We start from the raw sequence: 16,589 nt of genomic DNA, 5'->3' as shown, positions 1-16,589 counted from the left end.
CACAAATTTCTTTAGCATTTTTTAACCTGTGAGTAAATCACAGAACTGTTGAGTTGGAAGGCACCTCGAAGGTCATCTAGTCCAACCCCTGCAATGCAGAAATCACAGATATATTCTGAGTTCCGTGTTATTTGAAAATTTGATGAGCACCCCCTTCATTCCTTCATCTAAGTCATTTAAAAAGATGCTGAACAACACTATGCCCAGGGCAGAACCCTGTGGCACCCCAAGGCCACTTTTTCCAAGCATGACGAACAACTGTTGGTGAGCAATCTCTGAGTTTGGTCGGTCAACCAGCTACAAATCTACTTAACAGTGACATTGTCTAGCCCACATTTTAGCAACTTCTCCACAAGAATATAATAGAAGACTTCACTGAATGCCTTACTGAAATCAAGATATGTTACATCCATGGCATTCCCCTGATCCACTAAGCTTGTAATTCTATCAGAAAAAAGAAATAAGGCTATTCTGACATGACATGACTGATAAAGCCTGCAAGGAATTTTCTCTGCTTCGTTTCAGGTTCTTTTTTGGAGTTCGGCTGTGTACACTATCAGTTTAAAATGCAGCTAGGTCATTCTTTTTCTCAATTCAGATTGAAACTAGTTGGGGCGAAATGCATCACAAGAAATAAAAGGATAGACATGGATTGTTGCTAATATCCTGTGTACACTGCTTCCCAAACCAGGGGTGAGAAGGCACTGAATGCAGAGTAAATGGGACTGTATACACAGCCTTCCTTTTCTCTTTATCCACTCTGGTAGCTGATTTCTGAGAACATGAGGTTACAATGGCAAGCTAACCAAACTTTAGCCATAATGATCATAGAAGGTCCATAACAGACATTACTTTTAGATGTTCTGGTGAGACATCTATGGTTTCTTTTAATAGGATGATCAGCTGTGTGTGATAATCTCTCACCTGCTTTATAGTTTTATTCCTAATAGCACAACAGTAATATTTTCCTGTCTTAAAAAGACAGTAATGATATTCTGCTGAATGAAACTTATAAACAGAATAGACAAAACTCTGTGCTGGGAAAGCCTTCCAGATGTTGTTGGTCTGTGATTCTCATTTGCATGTCCAGACTCCGCAGCCACCCCCTCATTGGATAATAACTCACACAAGGACACAGATATTAGGTTTATGTTATTGGGCAAATTTGGCCACAACTTTATTGAATTACAGAATGTGAGCGGTATTGGCTTAGGCACTGTTTGGACCCGACTATATCTGACTCCTGCCCGCTGCGCAGGAAGTCCGGTAAGGGTAAACACTGGTAGGGGGAGCCCTGTCGATGCAAACCAACTCAAGCTCCCCCTGGTGTTCCTGTCAGGGTCGTGTCAAAGCCCTAGCCCCTGACCGGGCTTCGGACAAGATCAACATCCCTGGATTCCTTTAACGGAATACCCTTAAGCATGGAGGGGCAGGTGATGGCCACACCTCCCCTCCCCCACACAAGCTCAAACAATGCCTAACCGCCACAAGAGCCCAAAGGCTCGCCGCCAAACACCCTCACATCTGTAACCAATGCCTCAAGCCATCTGCGATATCGGCCAGCCATATATCATTCCCCCAATCGGAAAGGTGTATGCCATTGTCACAAAATAGGGCCAGCCATCCAATGCAACCACTTTCTGTGAAATGGAACGATTCAAACGTTTCCAGGCACGGTCTGTAGCGGCTGGGGAATTGCTGCCACGCCAAACACGTCTCTCCAATAGCAGCGACCAAAAGACAGCCAACATGACCAATACTCAGGGATGGTGAGAGTTGCATCCAGCATCATTCGGAGGGCCACAGGTTTCCCACCTCTGTTCTAAATCCAAAAACGTGTGCTATTCTGAAAAATGTATTGTTTTAAAATGAATTCCAGTGCATGAGAGCTGGCAATGATCAGCAGCTCTTTAGGTATTTATTCAGTGTGACAGCTTCTCACTACTTTCTTTGAGGAAGACATGTGAGAGGGGCATCCAGCAGCGCTTGAAGATGAAGGGTAACTTCCCACTGGGCTCTGGTACTGAGATTTGTCTTTTTCAATTACAACACAGTTTTTTCTTGAAAATTTCTTTTTTCTTTCTTTTTTTAGGGAATGCTGGCCATTTCTTAGTTATTTCATGAAGGACTTAGGTTCAAAGCACCGTGGTGTTTTCATAAACTGTTCATATCAACATTTTTCTGTTTTGTTCCATGTATCAGTAGAAGCATCTTATAGAAAATATGGTGAGACCTTTGCCAGATTTCAAATGACAGCCTATTGGGGGTGGTTTGAGGGTCAAACTATAGATGAGATGCTAATCACACAATTAACAGTTGCTTGATCGACTTTTTAAAAAGTAAATTGCAAGCACGATCCTAATCCAGATCAGGAACCTAATGTGGGGATAGAAGGCTTTAATCCATTGAAACACACACACACACCCGCTGTGGCCTTGATCATCCCTCCCCTACCTGCAAAGCTCCTTTCGAAGGAAATTCTGGTTGGTAATGTAGCAAGGAAGGGTTAAAAATCTCCCTCCCCCAAAATGAATATGAACTCCCTAACTCTCTTCTTTGGTCCCATTCTGAATGTAGGTCCTCACACCTGCAATTTACTTTTAAAATGCCAACCACATGATTGCTGATTGCTAGGCATCTCAACTACTGTGGTACCTCGGGTTACATATGCTTCAGGTTACAGACTCTGCTAATCGAGAAATAGTACTTCGGGTTAAGGACTTTGATTCAGGATGGGAACAGAAATCGCGCAGCAGCGGTGCAGTGGCAGCGGGAGGCCCCATTAGCTAAAGTGGTGCTTCAGGTTAAGAGCAGTTTCAGGTTAAGAACGGACCTCCGGAATGAATTAAGTATGTAACCAGAGGTACCACTGTTGGCTGTTAGACTGGAAATCCTCACATTGCCATGACTGGACATGACTTTGGTTCTTTGCCATCCCGTCACGTCCATCTAGCAGTCTTTTCTGGGTATGGGAGCTTCTGGGCCTCACCAGAGCTGGCTGCCCCCACAAATGTCTTCTGCATTCATTTCATTTGATACAAGTATGCATGGAACATTCCCCCCCCCCTTATTATGCATGTAGAGCTAGTCCTTCCATCGGCATTAAAGGGAACCTCATGAATACAATATATGTTTCCAGGGAGCATATATGAGCACACTTTTGGATCTCTGATTAAGGAGCATGATTCATTTAGAGGACCTGTGCTGATGAAACTTGAAGTCATTGTTTATAATATTAATCCATAAAACGTGGCTTGACCAAGTTATCTAAAGTGAGGCAACAGCAAACACAAGCAGAAAAAGCAGTTTCAAGACCAGGCAGACATACAAAGCCTTAATATCTCTTTTGTGCTTCTGACTCTGTTTTCCTTTCTTCTTTTGCCTAAAATTCTCTCTTAAAAGCCTCCCAATATGCTAGAGCACCTAACCTCAGTTTCAAACTGCAGAGAAATCTGTTATAGCCTCCCTCTGTTTGGTTTCCTTTAAAGAAAGACCTTTTATAAAGAAACTGGGGGGGGGGGGTTAGGGAAGGAAACCTACTATACAGGTATTTTAAGTCACGAAACTGGTTAAGAGGAAGAGAGCACATAAGCCAGGTGATTAGAATAAATTTTAAAAAAACCGCCATGTGGGTATTTTTTTGGTTCTAAACAAATGTAGGGAGCATTTTTTTTAAGAACCCTCTTAATGCAGGCTCTCCCCTTGCAGGATAAAATGGAATTAAAATATTGTCAATAAATTGTGTGTGAGAGAGAGACTGTATCAGCCTATGCATTGATAGTCTGTGCATGCAGGATAAGAGCATTGACTGCCTGCTAATCTATTCCCAGATGGAGGTGGATGCAGACGAGAAGCGCCATCGCACACGGTCCAAAGGTGTTCGAGGTACGTCTCTTGCTTCAGTAAATCACTCAAGGCCCCTGCTCAGGGTGACCTTCATCCTCCAGAATCTCTTTGCATGATTCATTCTGACCCTTGCTTTTTTACACAGCCTTTTTTGGCAATTTTCAGCAGGAGAAGGGGGTACTTGTGATAGATGATAAATTTTTATATATTTTCCATCTCTCTGCAGTTCCCGTGGAACCAGCCATACAAGAGCTGTTCAGGTTAGTGCGCCGAGTGTAAATGTATCCCCATTAGCAATTTAGAAAATTCATGCCTTTTAATGGTTATAATGCACTTTCAAGTTCATTGGTGGTTTGCTCATGCCCTGCTGCACTGATGAAATTAATTCCCCTGGGATTTGCTAATAAAAAGCATCCCCACCCACCCTTTTTCCTTCAGTTATTTGATTTCTCTCTTTCTGTCTTTGTTGCCCTCCATCTCTGTAATACCTGCCGCCTGCTTTCAATATAATCTCTGTGCAGCACACTAACACCTATATAATTAATTCCTTCCTTTTTACAGCTGCCCTACTCCTGGCTGTGATGGCAGTGGTCATGTTAGTGGCAAATATGCAAGACACAGAAGGTAATATGTGTGTGTGTGTGTGTGTGTGTGTGTGTGTGTGTGTGTGTACACAAATAATGAAGCGATTTAGTAGGCAAGTTACCTGACATGATTCTGCTGATGACCTAGGCACAATCACTGGGGGTCTAATAGTGTACCGAATAATTCTTTTATTATTATTTGTGTTCCATTCTTTGCTTCTAATTGCAGTCTCGCTTTCGCAATCATTAACTTTTCTGTATGCAAAACTGCGCTGTAAAATGAAAATCTAACAAAAGGAAACAAGCACTGAGATATTGAGGTGTTCCTTCCTCACTTTCTATTCAAACTTACGTCCCGTTAGGTATATTAGTTACGGAGAGAAGTAAATCCCCAAATACAGAATGTGTAAATGCTGTTTTAGTGAAGACACTTTTTCATGAATACACATTTTCTGCTTATATTTGTCAGGCAACGTATGCCGTTTTGTGGTTCATGCGAGGCAAATTAAAATGAGACCTTATTTACATTTATCCCCACCTCCCCACCCTCACCCCTGGCTATTGTGATTTCCATAATTTAATATAGTTCATAACAGGAATAAGAACTTAGATTTTTGAGCACAGGGAGTTAAATGACGGGGATAGATTCAAAGGGACAATTCTAGGACAGATTAGTGATAATGAGTCTTTGAGATCCAGATGGTTATATTATTGCCATTAATACAGTAGCTAGGCCTTGTAGACTTTGATGAATGATAAAATTTCCAGTAACAACATGTTAGTTTAGTGTTGTTAATCCTTCGTTTCAATTGTTTGGACCTAATTCAATGGACTTTACTTCAGATTGGTCTTTATGTTTCTGTGTTTAAAGTACAATTTCGTTGACATGTGGTTTCAAGGGATTCATATACATCTACTGCTCATCCGTTCCATATATCCAAAGACCAGCAGAGCATAACACAGAGGAGATCTGAGCCAAGCCATAACTAATATGAAAAGGGTAATAGGAACAGTGAGTTGCATTCAGCACGGTGCTAAGTAGCACTTCGCACAAGCCCAACAAGTTTGGCTTGTGCAATAGGACTTCAGCCCTGTCTCCTTCCCCTATATGCCTCCTAAATAGGTTCTGGGAGTTTCTCCAACTGTCCAGAGCAGATTTGGGGGTGGCAGGGTGCACGTGTAATGGGAAAAGGGGTGGGAGTCCGGTTGAGCAAGTGGAAGTTATTGTGTTCATACATGTATTTAGTTGAATACCACCCATAGGAAACTGCCTTATATTGAATCAGGCTATTGGTCTATTGAACTCAGCACTGCCTACTGGCAGTGGCTTTCCAGGGCATAGCTGTCAACTTTTCCCTTTTCTTGCAAGGAATCCTATTCGGAATAAGGGAATTTCCCTTTAAAAAATGGAAAAAGTTGACAGTTATGTTCTAGGGTTTCAAACAGAAGTCTGTACCTGAAGATGTTGGGGATTGAAGTTTCCTCTACAGATGTTTTAACACTAAACTGTGGACTGCCCATCCATAGTAGTTCCACCCTAATGTCACAAGAAAAAGTACTTAGTTGATTGGTTTTCGAAGATGTCCACTTTGGCCTCAGTGCTTCCTTTCCTGAGTGTCAAACTCAGGCCACTGGAAGCCGCCATCACAATTCCCCCAAATATAATGGGGGACAATTGGACAGATGTGCACAGCCTAGTACAAGGCTTTGTGGATTTCACTACTTAGAAATTCTGACTATTAGGTGGTATATAAATACCTGAACTAAATAATAATAACGACGGACTTAAATATTGTATCCAAAGTGTTGTTTTGTTCTTTAGTTTATCAGCCATTTATTTTCTTCACAGTATAATATCCCAGTCCTAAGACAGCAGTTTCAGAATTAGGGCCCTGGTGTGTTCTAGGGTTTGCTTTTACCATGAACTTATGAGAGATTCCACCAGACCAATGGAATCTTTGCCGACGGTGCAAGGAATCTAATCCACGCCTGGACACTTTTAGCAGCAACAGCAACAGCAGTGGCATTGGTATACTGTATCTGATTCCCCATGTGGCAAAGATTTGTGTTGGAAAAAATTGTGGGTGAATAAATGAGTGGAGCTCGAGCCTGCAGCATACGACTTATTTATTGGTCCTAGAATTTGATTGATGATTCCCAATGGCAATGGGTTTTTAAGGGCAAATAACGGTTTTTCTGCTCAGACTTAAGATGTTCTCAAAATGTGATCTGCAGACTACCAGGCGGTCTCCAGAGGCAAATTTGCAGAGTAGTGTAGGGGTGTGTGGGTGTGCAAAATGGGGAGAAAACTTTGGCTACACTGTCATTCTTAAAACCCAGCCATCCTTCCGGAAGGTGAGCAGGACAGACCGGAAGTGATGAGAGAAGAAAAAATAAAGCCACGGCTTGCTGCAAGACAGAGGAAGGTCCCAAGTAGAAAATAAATTCAGAAGGCACTTGAAAGGAGTGAACAGCTCATTAATATATTAGAATTATATATTAGCATCTGTATCAAACAAACACCCAAAACATGATGAATGCTTTTTTTCTGAATGCAGATAGAGAAGAATCAGCAATAGTTTTACATGTCACATTTTAAAATATATATCAGTCTAATCTACAGGGTTATTTTAAAGAGTTGAATAACTGACTTTATTAGCTTGCCAAAGGAAAATATGATTCTTTTGAGTTTTGATTTCAAGTTGCACCTTTTCTTCATTTTTTCATAATGCAAAATGCACTCCTTTCTCTGTAGCAAACTCCAGGATCAATCCAGTGCTTGAATTATATTAATATTAGGTTCTTATTGAGAATTGCATAATTAACAAATTAAGTTCAGTTTTATGCTTTAATTGAATTTAGATATAGTTTTCAAATATTTTAATTAATATATGTTTATGATACAGGGGAGGGGAAGAATTAGAGGCTATAAATGTTCATGTGTTTAAGGATCCATGGTTGAAATTGTTTCACTTTCAGATGTATTTTTTATTATTTTGCTTTCTTGACATGATCCTGCTATGTCAATACATGAACAGACTGGATTTTGAAGCTGTTAATTAAATGAAAATTTGAGGACATTTCACAAGACAATTTGGAAAAGTATCAAAAAAAAATTTCTGGCTGTTAGCGAATTCTTAACACCCTAATTATCAGTTATGTCCATGGAACAGACCTCTTATTAATAGGACTGGAAAGGAAGCTTTCAGTTGACACTCGCTATCTAATTTTTTTAAAGAGTTTCCCCACCCCCTCCACACTGCAAATACGTCTTTGTTTTGAATAGCATTGTGCGTTTGTGGAAGCAGGAAATGGTGTAATTTCTGATGAATGGAAACAATATTGCAGTTTTGCATTCGAAAGCATTTGTACCCAGATTTCCAGTATGCTCACTTCTATTTTCCTGTGAAGGACCTCCTCTTTATTACAGACATATGCCATTTGCTTACACTGTGCTCACGACTTTCAACTGGAAGACAATATTTGAACAGATAGGTGGTTTTTGCTTCATCCAGCAGACTCCCAGTAATTATTAATTTTAGTATCTGCAGTATAGCTGGCTGATTTTCTTCAGTCCAAGATCAGCGTTAAAATAAAGACACTCACAGACATAGGGCAGATTGCTGCTATTGTGTCTGAATATGTAATGCTTTAATATTGGTGTGTTGACCATATTAAATTGAACTCAACATTACTGCTGCTTCTGCTCCTGAAACAGTTCCTTCTTTTCATGCCCATTCCAATTCCTTCAGTTCTCCAACCTTTACCCCAGTACCCAAAATACTGTGTGTCTGCATCCTCCAGCACATCTCATTGGATCGGGGCTTTGTAGATTGCTTTGTGCTTTGTCAGCAGCTCCTCTTCCTCAGGTTGCATGCTCCTTTCTTGTGCCTGAGAGAATGAACTGGGAAGCTTTATCTCATGCATGGAACCTGACGCTTCTTTGTGATAATCTAACCCTGTGGCCTTCCAGAGGCTGTGGAGAACTCCCAACTCCAACCAGATCCAGCCAGCATGGCCATTGGTCAGGAATAGTGGGAGCTATGGTCTGACAACATCAGGAGGGGCCTTTGGTTTCCCACTCCTAATCTACAACTTGGTTTACCTGGCAGGAAATGTGCCTTGGAGTTATGAGCTCCTTCCTTGCCCTCCTTCCTTCACCTACAAGAGGAGGAAAGAAGGGAAGAGCATCAGTTTTCGCCTAAGAACAAACCATAGTTACCCATTACACCACCCCAGTCTCCATGCACTGTGAGGTTCCACGAGGTAGCAGAGTTTGTGTTTCCTTTTGGACAGTGAGAACAACACAGACTTTATGATATATGGTTTATTTACACACATATGCAACCTGAGGCTAGCTGGAGAGAGTGCAGAGTATTCTCATCCCAAGAAGATCCTATTTCTTCCATTGCTGCAACTTGAGATTCAAAGAGACCCCAAACAACACGTCTGACCCTCTCTGCAGCACAAAACAGCCCGCCTTCTGCCCTGGCCCCTCTCTCAAGTTTGTAAAACAGGCACTTACATCCTGTTCACTTACATCCTCCAAACCAAAATGCTACACCCTTTTGTCTCTGTCCACCAACACCCAGCTGGAGGAGGGGCCCTACCCTTCCTCATTTGGTATAGCCTTCACCTTCCTAATGGCTTTATTGATGGGTTAATGTCTCAGCCATTATTAGCTCTGTTCCTCCAATGACCCACACTCAGCTAGCTGTGCCAGAGGCCTGGCTCATTAACATAAACTGAATCCAGGAGCGTTTGGCATAGTTTGATTAATCCCAACTTTGATTAAATCCAGGAATTATGGGGAAGACCTAGCCAACCAGGAGTTTAGGGGATCCTGCGCCCCCCCCCCCCCGCCGCCAACTTATAACAGTACAAACTCAGGGCACTTGCTTTTCTCCCAATCTCATGATTATGCTAGATCCTGTAATCATCCACTGATTGGTGGGGAGATTCAGGGCAGACAAAGAAAGCACTTATTTTTCACACATCACTTAGGAATTCGCTGCATCAAGATGTGGTGACAGCCACTAACTTCAATAGTTTAAAATGGAATCAGGCGAACTCATGAGGCTATTAGTTATGCTGGTGGCATAGAACCCCCAGAAATGCAGTATTAGCGTATTGGAAATGCATGCCTCAGAATTGTGATGTCATAGCTATTGGGGAAGAAGTGCCGCAGATACAAATGAAAGCAAAATGCTACTCTGGCATTGTAAACATCGACATCTGAACCTGGAAAGGTCCTGTTTTATTTTATTTCTTTTTCAGAATTCGTGTCCCAATTTCCACTCTCAGTTAGAATGCTCAAGAAAGTGTGTGTGTGTGTGTGTGTGTGTGTGAATGGTATAAAATACAGTAAAATGATAACAATACATTAAAGAATTTAATTATTATTTATTAAATTTGTATACCACCCTTCATCCGTAGATATCAGGGTTGTTCACAACATAAGAATACAAAATGAAAATCTGCAGATTCCATTTTGAAATACTCTTGTTGCCCACTTGGTAGGGAAAGTTGGGTCACTTTGATCAGGAGCTTTAAGAATCACCCAAAAAGGAAAAACACCTTAAATTGCACTCAAACCTGTACGTGTGACATCACTGCTGATTTACACATTTTACCTGCCTGTTTGTTTGTTTTTGTTTTGGAGGAGAGGACTCTGTTGTTGTTTTTAATGGATTGTGGGCCAGGCTGGATATAATGTTAAATATTATCTTTTCTTTTAAAATAGATAGCCTTTGGGGGCTTCCTTTACCATTCAAATTGCAGTTTTGGAGAGGCAATTTCCCCCCCAATTGTGGCAGGGGGAAGGAGATATAAACTAAACATACACACATACACACACACACACACACAGTCTCCCTGTGGCTTCTATTTACATAACAAAAACAAGCATGTCAATTGCATTCATGCAATTAGTATTTCATCTAGTTTGGCCTCCCCAGTTGATAATCTAACAGTCTATCAATAATCTATCAATCTCCCCAGTTGATCACTCTGACAAGAGTGCATATGCAGCCTTAAAAAATAAAATAAAATAAAAATTGGAGGGTAGTAATCTTGCTAGCACCAGCACTAGCATTACTCTTCCACTTGCCATTTCATGAATGGTTTTTTCTTTGGCTTTGTGGCCCACACCTCACTATGCACAGTGTTTACCTATTATTTAATCACGTTTAACCCAATAATTAAAAGGTGGCAAAAAGCCATCTGTCCACAGCAAAGGATGGAGTCTCACCTCCACCCCGTTAACAAAGGAACAGGTTATTCAGCTGCTAGTCCTGAATCCAAGCATAGAGCTAAAAATAAAACTCCATCTCTCTCCCCACCCTTCCCTTCCACCTTGGTCATCTGCTAAAGTCCTAAGGGGGGAAACCTATGTGTGAAGTTACTACCCCCATGATTGGAGCAATGGGATGCCTTCTGCTTTTAGCCCCTTAATCAATACCCCCCTTGTTAATAGTCCATTTGATACCGAACGTTATTACAATAATTGGGTCCTTATCTCTTTCTTCCTTTTTATCCCCTATTTTTTAAAATGGAAACCTTGAAAATTTATTTTAAAAAGTAAATACTTGCCTGTTTAGCATTACCTTTCTGTGCACTTTTTAAAAACAAAACAACTAGGCTTGCTTTAGCATCTTCTGAAGTCTTAGACAAACAGTTCAGATCCAGACTTTTAAAAAATGAAAGGACTCCAATCTCTCTCTCTCTCTTATTAGAAAACCTTCCCTTATTAGAAAATTATTGAGTTTCCTCCGCTCGTTGTGCCATATTTCTTTTTCTTCTTCAATCCCCCCCCCCATGTTTCTTATACCTTTTCACCCACCAGTTTGATTGCCATGGCTGCAGCCGTGGGTGAATAATTGCCTGTCTTCACAGGAGCATGTTCTGGAGCTAAAGTCGAGTGCTTGCTTCCTGATGTATGCCTCATTTGGATTCTGCCGACAGCCTAGGGGCTGTATTATTCATGCCTTGACAGATAGCACTCACTAAAAGCATTGGAACCAGGCCAGGTACTGGCAGAGAGATAGTGGAGCATTGCAACTTGCAACAGAGAGGAGCATCTATAATACGGGGGTGTCGGCGGGAGGAGAAATCCTCACACGTCCCTTTTGCTGGCTCTTATATTGATGGGAAAAAATCATTTGCAACAAAATAAAACACCCTAAAAATAAATACATTGCTTCCTTCCCCTGGCTCTCCCCCCTCAATCCTTAAAACCATGCTTGAAAGTTTAACACAATTTTCCACATTTAATTGCAAAGCTGATTTTAATTAGTAAGGCCCTGCATGTGAAAAATGAAGATTCACTTGGGTGAGTGTAACACATTGCAGTGTCTGCTGAACGCTCTAATTAATGTATGGCGGCTGTACAATGGGGTGCACTGTGGGATATTTATGAAAAATTCTGTGCACGCAGACAGTCTATCTGTACGTTCTTGAATCCACAAGAATAAATAACTCCCCCTCCCTGTTATTCTTTACGAGACATTATTGTGCATGCCATCACTCCATCCATAAACTTTACGACGTGCCTGTCCTCTTTACTATTTGTCAATGATATAATAAATCAGAAGTCAGGGCATACATATTTTAACATTAATTTCAAAGAAGGATTTGGTGGTGCACTATTCAAAGATCATGCTCCATTTGGACAAAACAGGCAGAAGCCCCTCTTCTCTCTGTGCTTCTCCTACTCTCTGTTTGCACTACATGAAAAATAATGAATCGTATAAGGGAAGACATATAAGTTTGTCCCTGAAGTTAAAATGGCACCTTTGCATTGGACCACGGTTCAAATTTCTCGTGTAGGTCATAATACAAGTTTTGTTATTAAAAGAAAAAAAGGTTCCAAAGAAATTCTGACAAATAATGTTGAAATTCTTGCAAAAAATCGTGTGTGTGCTGTGTAGTATATAACACATGCATGAGACCTCCAGGTATAGGGTGGTATATAAATTCATTCAATCAATCAATCAATAATATGCACACACATTCATGCTCCAGTATTTAGCTAAATGCTGTTAGGTGCTTTCCCCCAGCTGACTTTTAGTCCTAAGCGAAAGGATTTTCAAATGAAACACAGCAAACAATAAACGTACTGACAGAGAATCCATAATATATCTGAAGTCTGTTACTGGCTTCCTTCGCAGTAGAACAGCAGTATATTTTTTATCAGAATCCATGATGCATTACTGAAGAAGTATACACCAGAGTGTAACACATTCACCAAAAATCCAGGTCTGTGGCTTTGTATGGCAGTGGATGTTTTTGATCTTTCATATGCAGTTCTATTACCTTTGCCATGTAGGCTGGCAAATTGCCGTTTCTTTTGCTACAGGTTTTCGTGACCTTGATTTGTCGCAAGAGGTAACTTGATTAAGGCTGGCTTAACTATGATGCTATGGAGATAATGGTCTAGGCAAGTTGGCTCCACCTGCTGTGGTGTAATTGTTAGATAATCATTGTGTGGGGTGGAGAAAATGCAAACCCTTCCTCCTATATTTTAATATAGCTTCCAATTCAGTCATCACACACGGCAGTGGCCATTTCCCAACTGGGATAACATTTTTAAAATGCAAATTTGTTTTCTTCTTGGCAAGACCCAACATTACAGCTGTGGTTGCACCAGATTCCAGGAGTAAGCTTAAATTAGGAAAGGACGTTGGCATGCCTAGGTAAAACTGATGAATTCATCAGCTTTTGTTGGGTCCATTGATCTTAGCTTAAGGCTTAAACCTGGTGCAGATGTAACACTAAAGGTAAACGGACCCCTGACCATTAGGTCCAGTCACGGACAACTCTGGGCTTGCAGGGCTCATATTGCTTTACTGGCTGAGGAAGCCGGCATACAGCTTCTGGGTCATGTGGCCAGCATGACTAAGCCACTTCTGGCGAACCAGAGCAGCGCACGGAAACGCTGTTTACCTTCCCACCAGAGCGGTACCTATTTATATGCTTCACTGGCATCATGCAATATTATTATTATTATTATTATTATTATTATTATTATTATTATTATTATTGCAAATTGAGAGCAATCCTCAGAATATGCACTCCTTTATCTTCCTTCTTTCTTTCCTTTATATAGAGAGAAATCCTTCCTTTGTCTGTTCATGGCTGTATTTGAACCAATATAATTACTGAATGCTGGCCATGGTTTCAAGTTGGTTTGCAAATCATGGTTTTGCTGGCATGCATGCAACTCTGAGGTTGCAACCCAGAACCTTCTTACCTGGGAATAAGTTCTCTTGTACTAAGTGGAAATTAAATCTTGCTCCATGGAAGAAGGAAGGAAGTGTACATCCCTAAGATTGGCTCCTAATTTACAATTAGGGACAATGCATCAGATTTTTCATCTCAAACCTGTTTGGAATTTCAGAAGTAAGCTCTGGGAGACATGAAGGACATAAAAGTTGCCTTATACTTACGGAGCCAAACTATTGATCCGCCTAGTGCGTATTGTCTCTGATGAACTGGCAGTGAACTAGCAGAGGTCTTTCCCAGCCCTGCTATGTGAACTGGAGGGTCCTGGAATCTTGTGCTGTGAAATAGGGAGATGGTGCCTCTGAGGGTGTGCAAATTGCCTTTCCTTCACCCGTGAGTAATTGCTGCCTACTCCTGAATTTGGAGACAAGGCTTCCACATCAGAGTGTGTAAATAAAGAGAAGGCGGGCTGGTGATCTCAGTGTGTTTAGAATTTTTCTTTCAAACATTTAGAAATTCACAGCTAGGAGGAACTGAAGAATAGCCCCTGTGCGTTTTAGTGCAACACTGAGCAGGATAGAGAAGGAAAGATGTGTCAGAAGGATGGTGTCAGAAGGTGCTGAATGGTCCATCTGTGCCATGACAGTGAGAGCAGATTTGGGCTGTAGGATCTGCACAGAAGTCTCTGGCATGAACTAGGTGTTTCCATGATGGTAACTTGTTTTATTTCGAACAGCAGGTGTTGGGCACATGCTCCTCCATCAGGGCTTTGCTTGCCACCACATTGTCTGATGTGGGAAGGTTTACAAGGGGGCGACCGGAGGGGATGTGTTGCTGTAACAGCCACCAAATAAATGAGGGATCAGTGTGTGCTGCAGGAAAGGGAAGAAAAAGAAGCAGCAGTACCCAGTAAGATAATTTTCTCAAGAGGCTTCTGCAAATATCCATACAGATTTGTCCTCTTACCTACAGCAGATTTCTTCTTTTTTTAAAGAATGGCTGGCTTGGCTGATAGCATAATGTGCTCACTTTGCTGATAGAAACAGATAGTGTGAGAGCAACTTCTTAAAGTGGCTCTAAGAGGGATACCAAGGCAATCTTCATATGTTGAGTAAGTCATTCTCTCTCTCTCTCTCTCTCTCTCTCTCTCTCTCTCTGCCTTCCATTTTCAGCATCTGTAAAACAGAGACACTAGACAGTCGCCCTCATCTGTAAAATATTTTGAGGTGTCTAAATGAACAGCACTGTGAAGAGCTAGTCATTACTACGACTGGGTTCAGCACAACCAATTCAGTGTGGCTATTTACTTCTGCACATAATAACGTAATCCTTATCCCAATAGTAGAATACTTTCTGTTGGCAGTGGCACGGATCAATTTTGGACCAACTCTTCATTTTATTTTATTTTTGAATTATTTATTTTAGTGATGAGATTTCTGTTTTGAACCACATTTCTTTCCCTAAAAGAACTATGCAACACACTCTCATGTCTACAGTTTGCATGTCTTTCCCATAAATAACAGTGGTTTATTTTCTAGGATGATAAAAACTCTCTTCACTATCTAATAATTATTACATATCAGGAGCTGGAATCAGGCGTAGGTCAGCAATAAAACAATAAAGTACCTGATGTCAGTGAAGTTAACTCTTTATTAAAAATCAAAAACGAAACAGCTCAGTCCTAGTGGTCACAGCAACCCCTTCCCAGTAGGTCTTGCCCCAATGAAGCAGTTGCAAGGACTGAAGGTCCCTGTCTTCCTACCATTTAAGGCTCTTCCCCTAGCCTAGTTCCTTTCCCTGGCAGCCTAAGGCTCCACTGTCCTCCCTCTTGTTGCTCTGCCCTTTCTCATTTCTCTGTGTGTTCTGGGAGTCCAGGGGAAGGGGAGCTGGTTCAAGCAGGTTCAATCTCTCTCCAGCCCCCCTCCTCTCCTGCCCCTAATTCTGCACTGCCTTCTGCCACAGCCTCTTCAGCTTCCGACACCTCCTCCTCCCAGTCTTCTCCCTCTGACCACACATCGTCATCCCACCACCAATCCCCCCCCTTCTTACCCTGCCCCAACGGCTGCCTCCCACGTTTCCTCTGAATCCAGCTAGTCCCCGACACTACGTATGTAATCCACATTTCCTCCAAGTAGCTCAGGGTGATATACGTGGGGTTCTCTATTCCTGCTCTCACAGTAACCTTATGTGTTGGGTTCCATTGAGAGACATCAGCCATGTTCAGGCATCTAAACCACAGTTTAGAAAAAGTTGAAGAAACTTTCCAAAAGAAAGGTTTGAAGCAGTGAAAGACTTGTAAAGAACTCTTGGGGGAGGGGGTTCCAACAGCAGAGGGGCACCACAGAAAAGCTGCCCCCATGCACTGTCTCCTTATGGATACCTGAAGGGACAGTGAGAAGGACCTCTGTAGAAAGTCTCAGTTCTTGGGCAAGAGTACATTGAAAGCTCCTCCCACTATAGCTTCCTTTCCCCACACTCTAGGCATTTGTTGAGGGTCTCTTAGCACTCCAAAAAGGCTTTTCAATGCCACAGGTGGCTGGAATGAGGAGGTGGGCACCAGGAATTCCCACTGCATGAGTACTGCATTCGGTACAACCTTGTAACTTGGTACGAACAGGGTTTTAAATAAGATGTCATGAGAATACAGACTGCTAATAGCAGAACCATAAAAGGAGCACATTCAAACAAATACGATTAACTGTAATAGCAAGATTTCAGTAAGACTTGGCACTATTCTGGGAATAATTGCTGGTTGTTGGGACACATCTGTTTGACCTGAATTCTGCTATTTGCTAATTTTAGCACTGGTTCTGATTATTGGCTTTTTTTTACTGTTTGTCTGCAGGAAGCAATTCAAGCTTCCAGGGCATATTATTATCACTACAAATCACTTCATAGCTCTCTTAAGGTACACTTTGAAATCTTTCTCATTCATTC

The 16,589-nt window shown here is 41.5% G+C and overlaps 1 protein-coding gene across 15 annotated transcripts in view; it reads left to right on the top strand.

Annotated features, from left to right (window-relative positions):
* The window catches only part of MYT1L (myelin transcription factor 1 like), a 294,939-nt gene that overhangs the window by 176,487 nt on the left and 101,863 nt on the right, over positions 1–16,589 (top strand). For 14 of the 15 annotated variants that reach the window (XM_081856834.1, XM_081856826.1, XM_081856828.1 and 11 more), the window contains 3 exons: positions 3,831–3,885; positions 4,073–4,106; positions 4,408–4,470. The exons of the other annotated variant lie outside the window; for it this stretch is intronic. In XM_081856834.1, coding sequence (XP_081712960.1) covers positions 3,831–3,885; positions 4,073–4,106; positions 4,408–4,470 — 152 coding nt within the window. The remainder of the gene's footprint in view (positions 1–3,830; positions 3,886–4,072; positions 4,107–4,407; positions 4,471–16,589) is intronic. 15 annotated transcript variants of the gene reach the window in all.

Source organism: Podarcis erhardii (assembly GCF_964252035.2).
Source record: "Podarcis erhardii genome assembly, chromosome: 3".
NCBI classification, from domain to species: Eukaryota; Metazoa; Chordata; class Lepidosauria; order Squamata; family Lacertidae; genus Podarcis; species Podarcis erhardii.
Note: the sequence above shows the minus strand (reverse complement) of the source record. Positions and strands in the feature narration are given on the sequence as shown.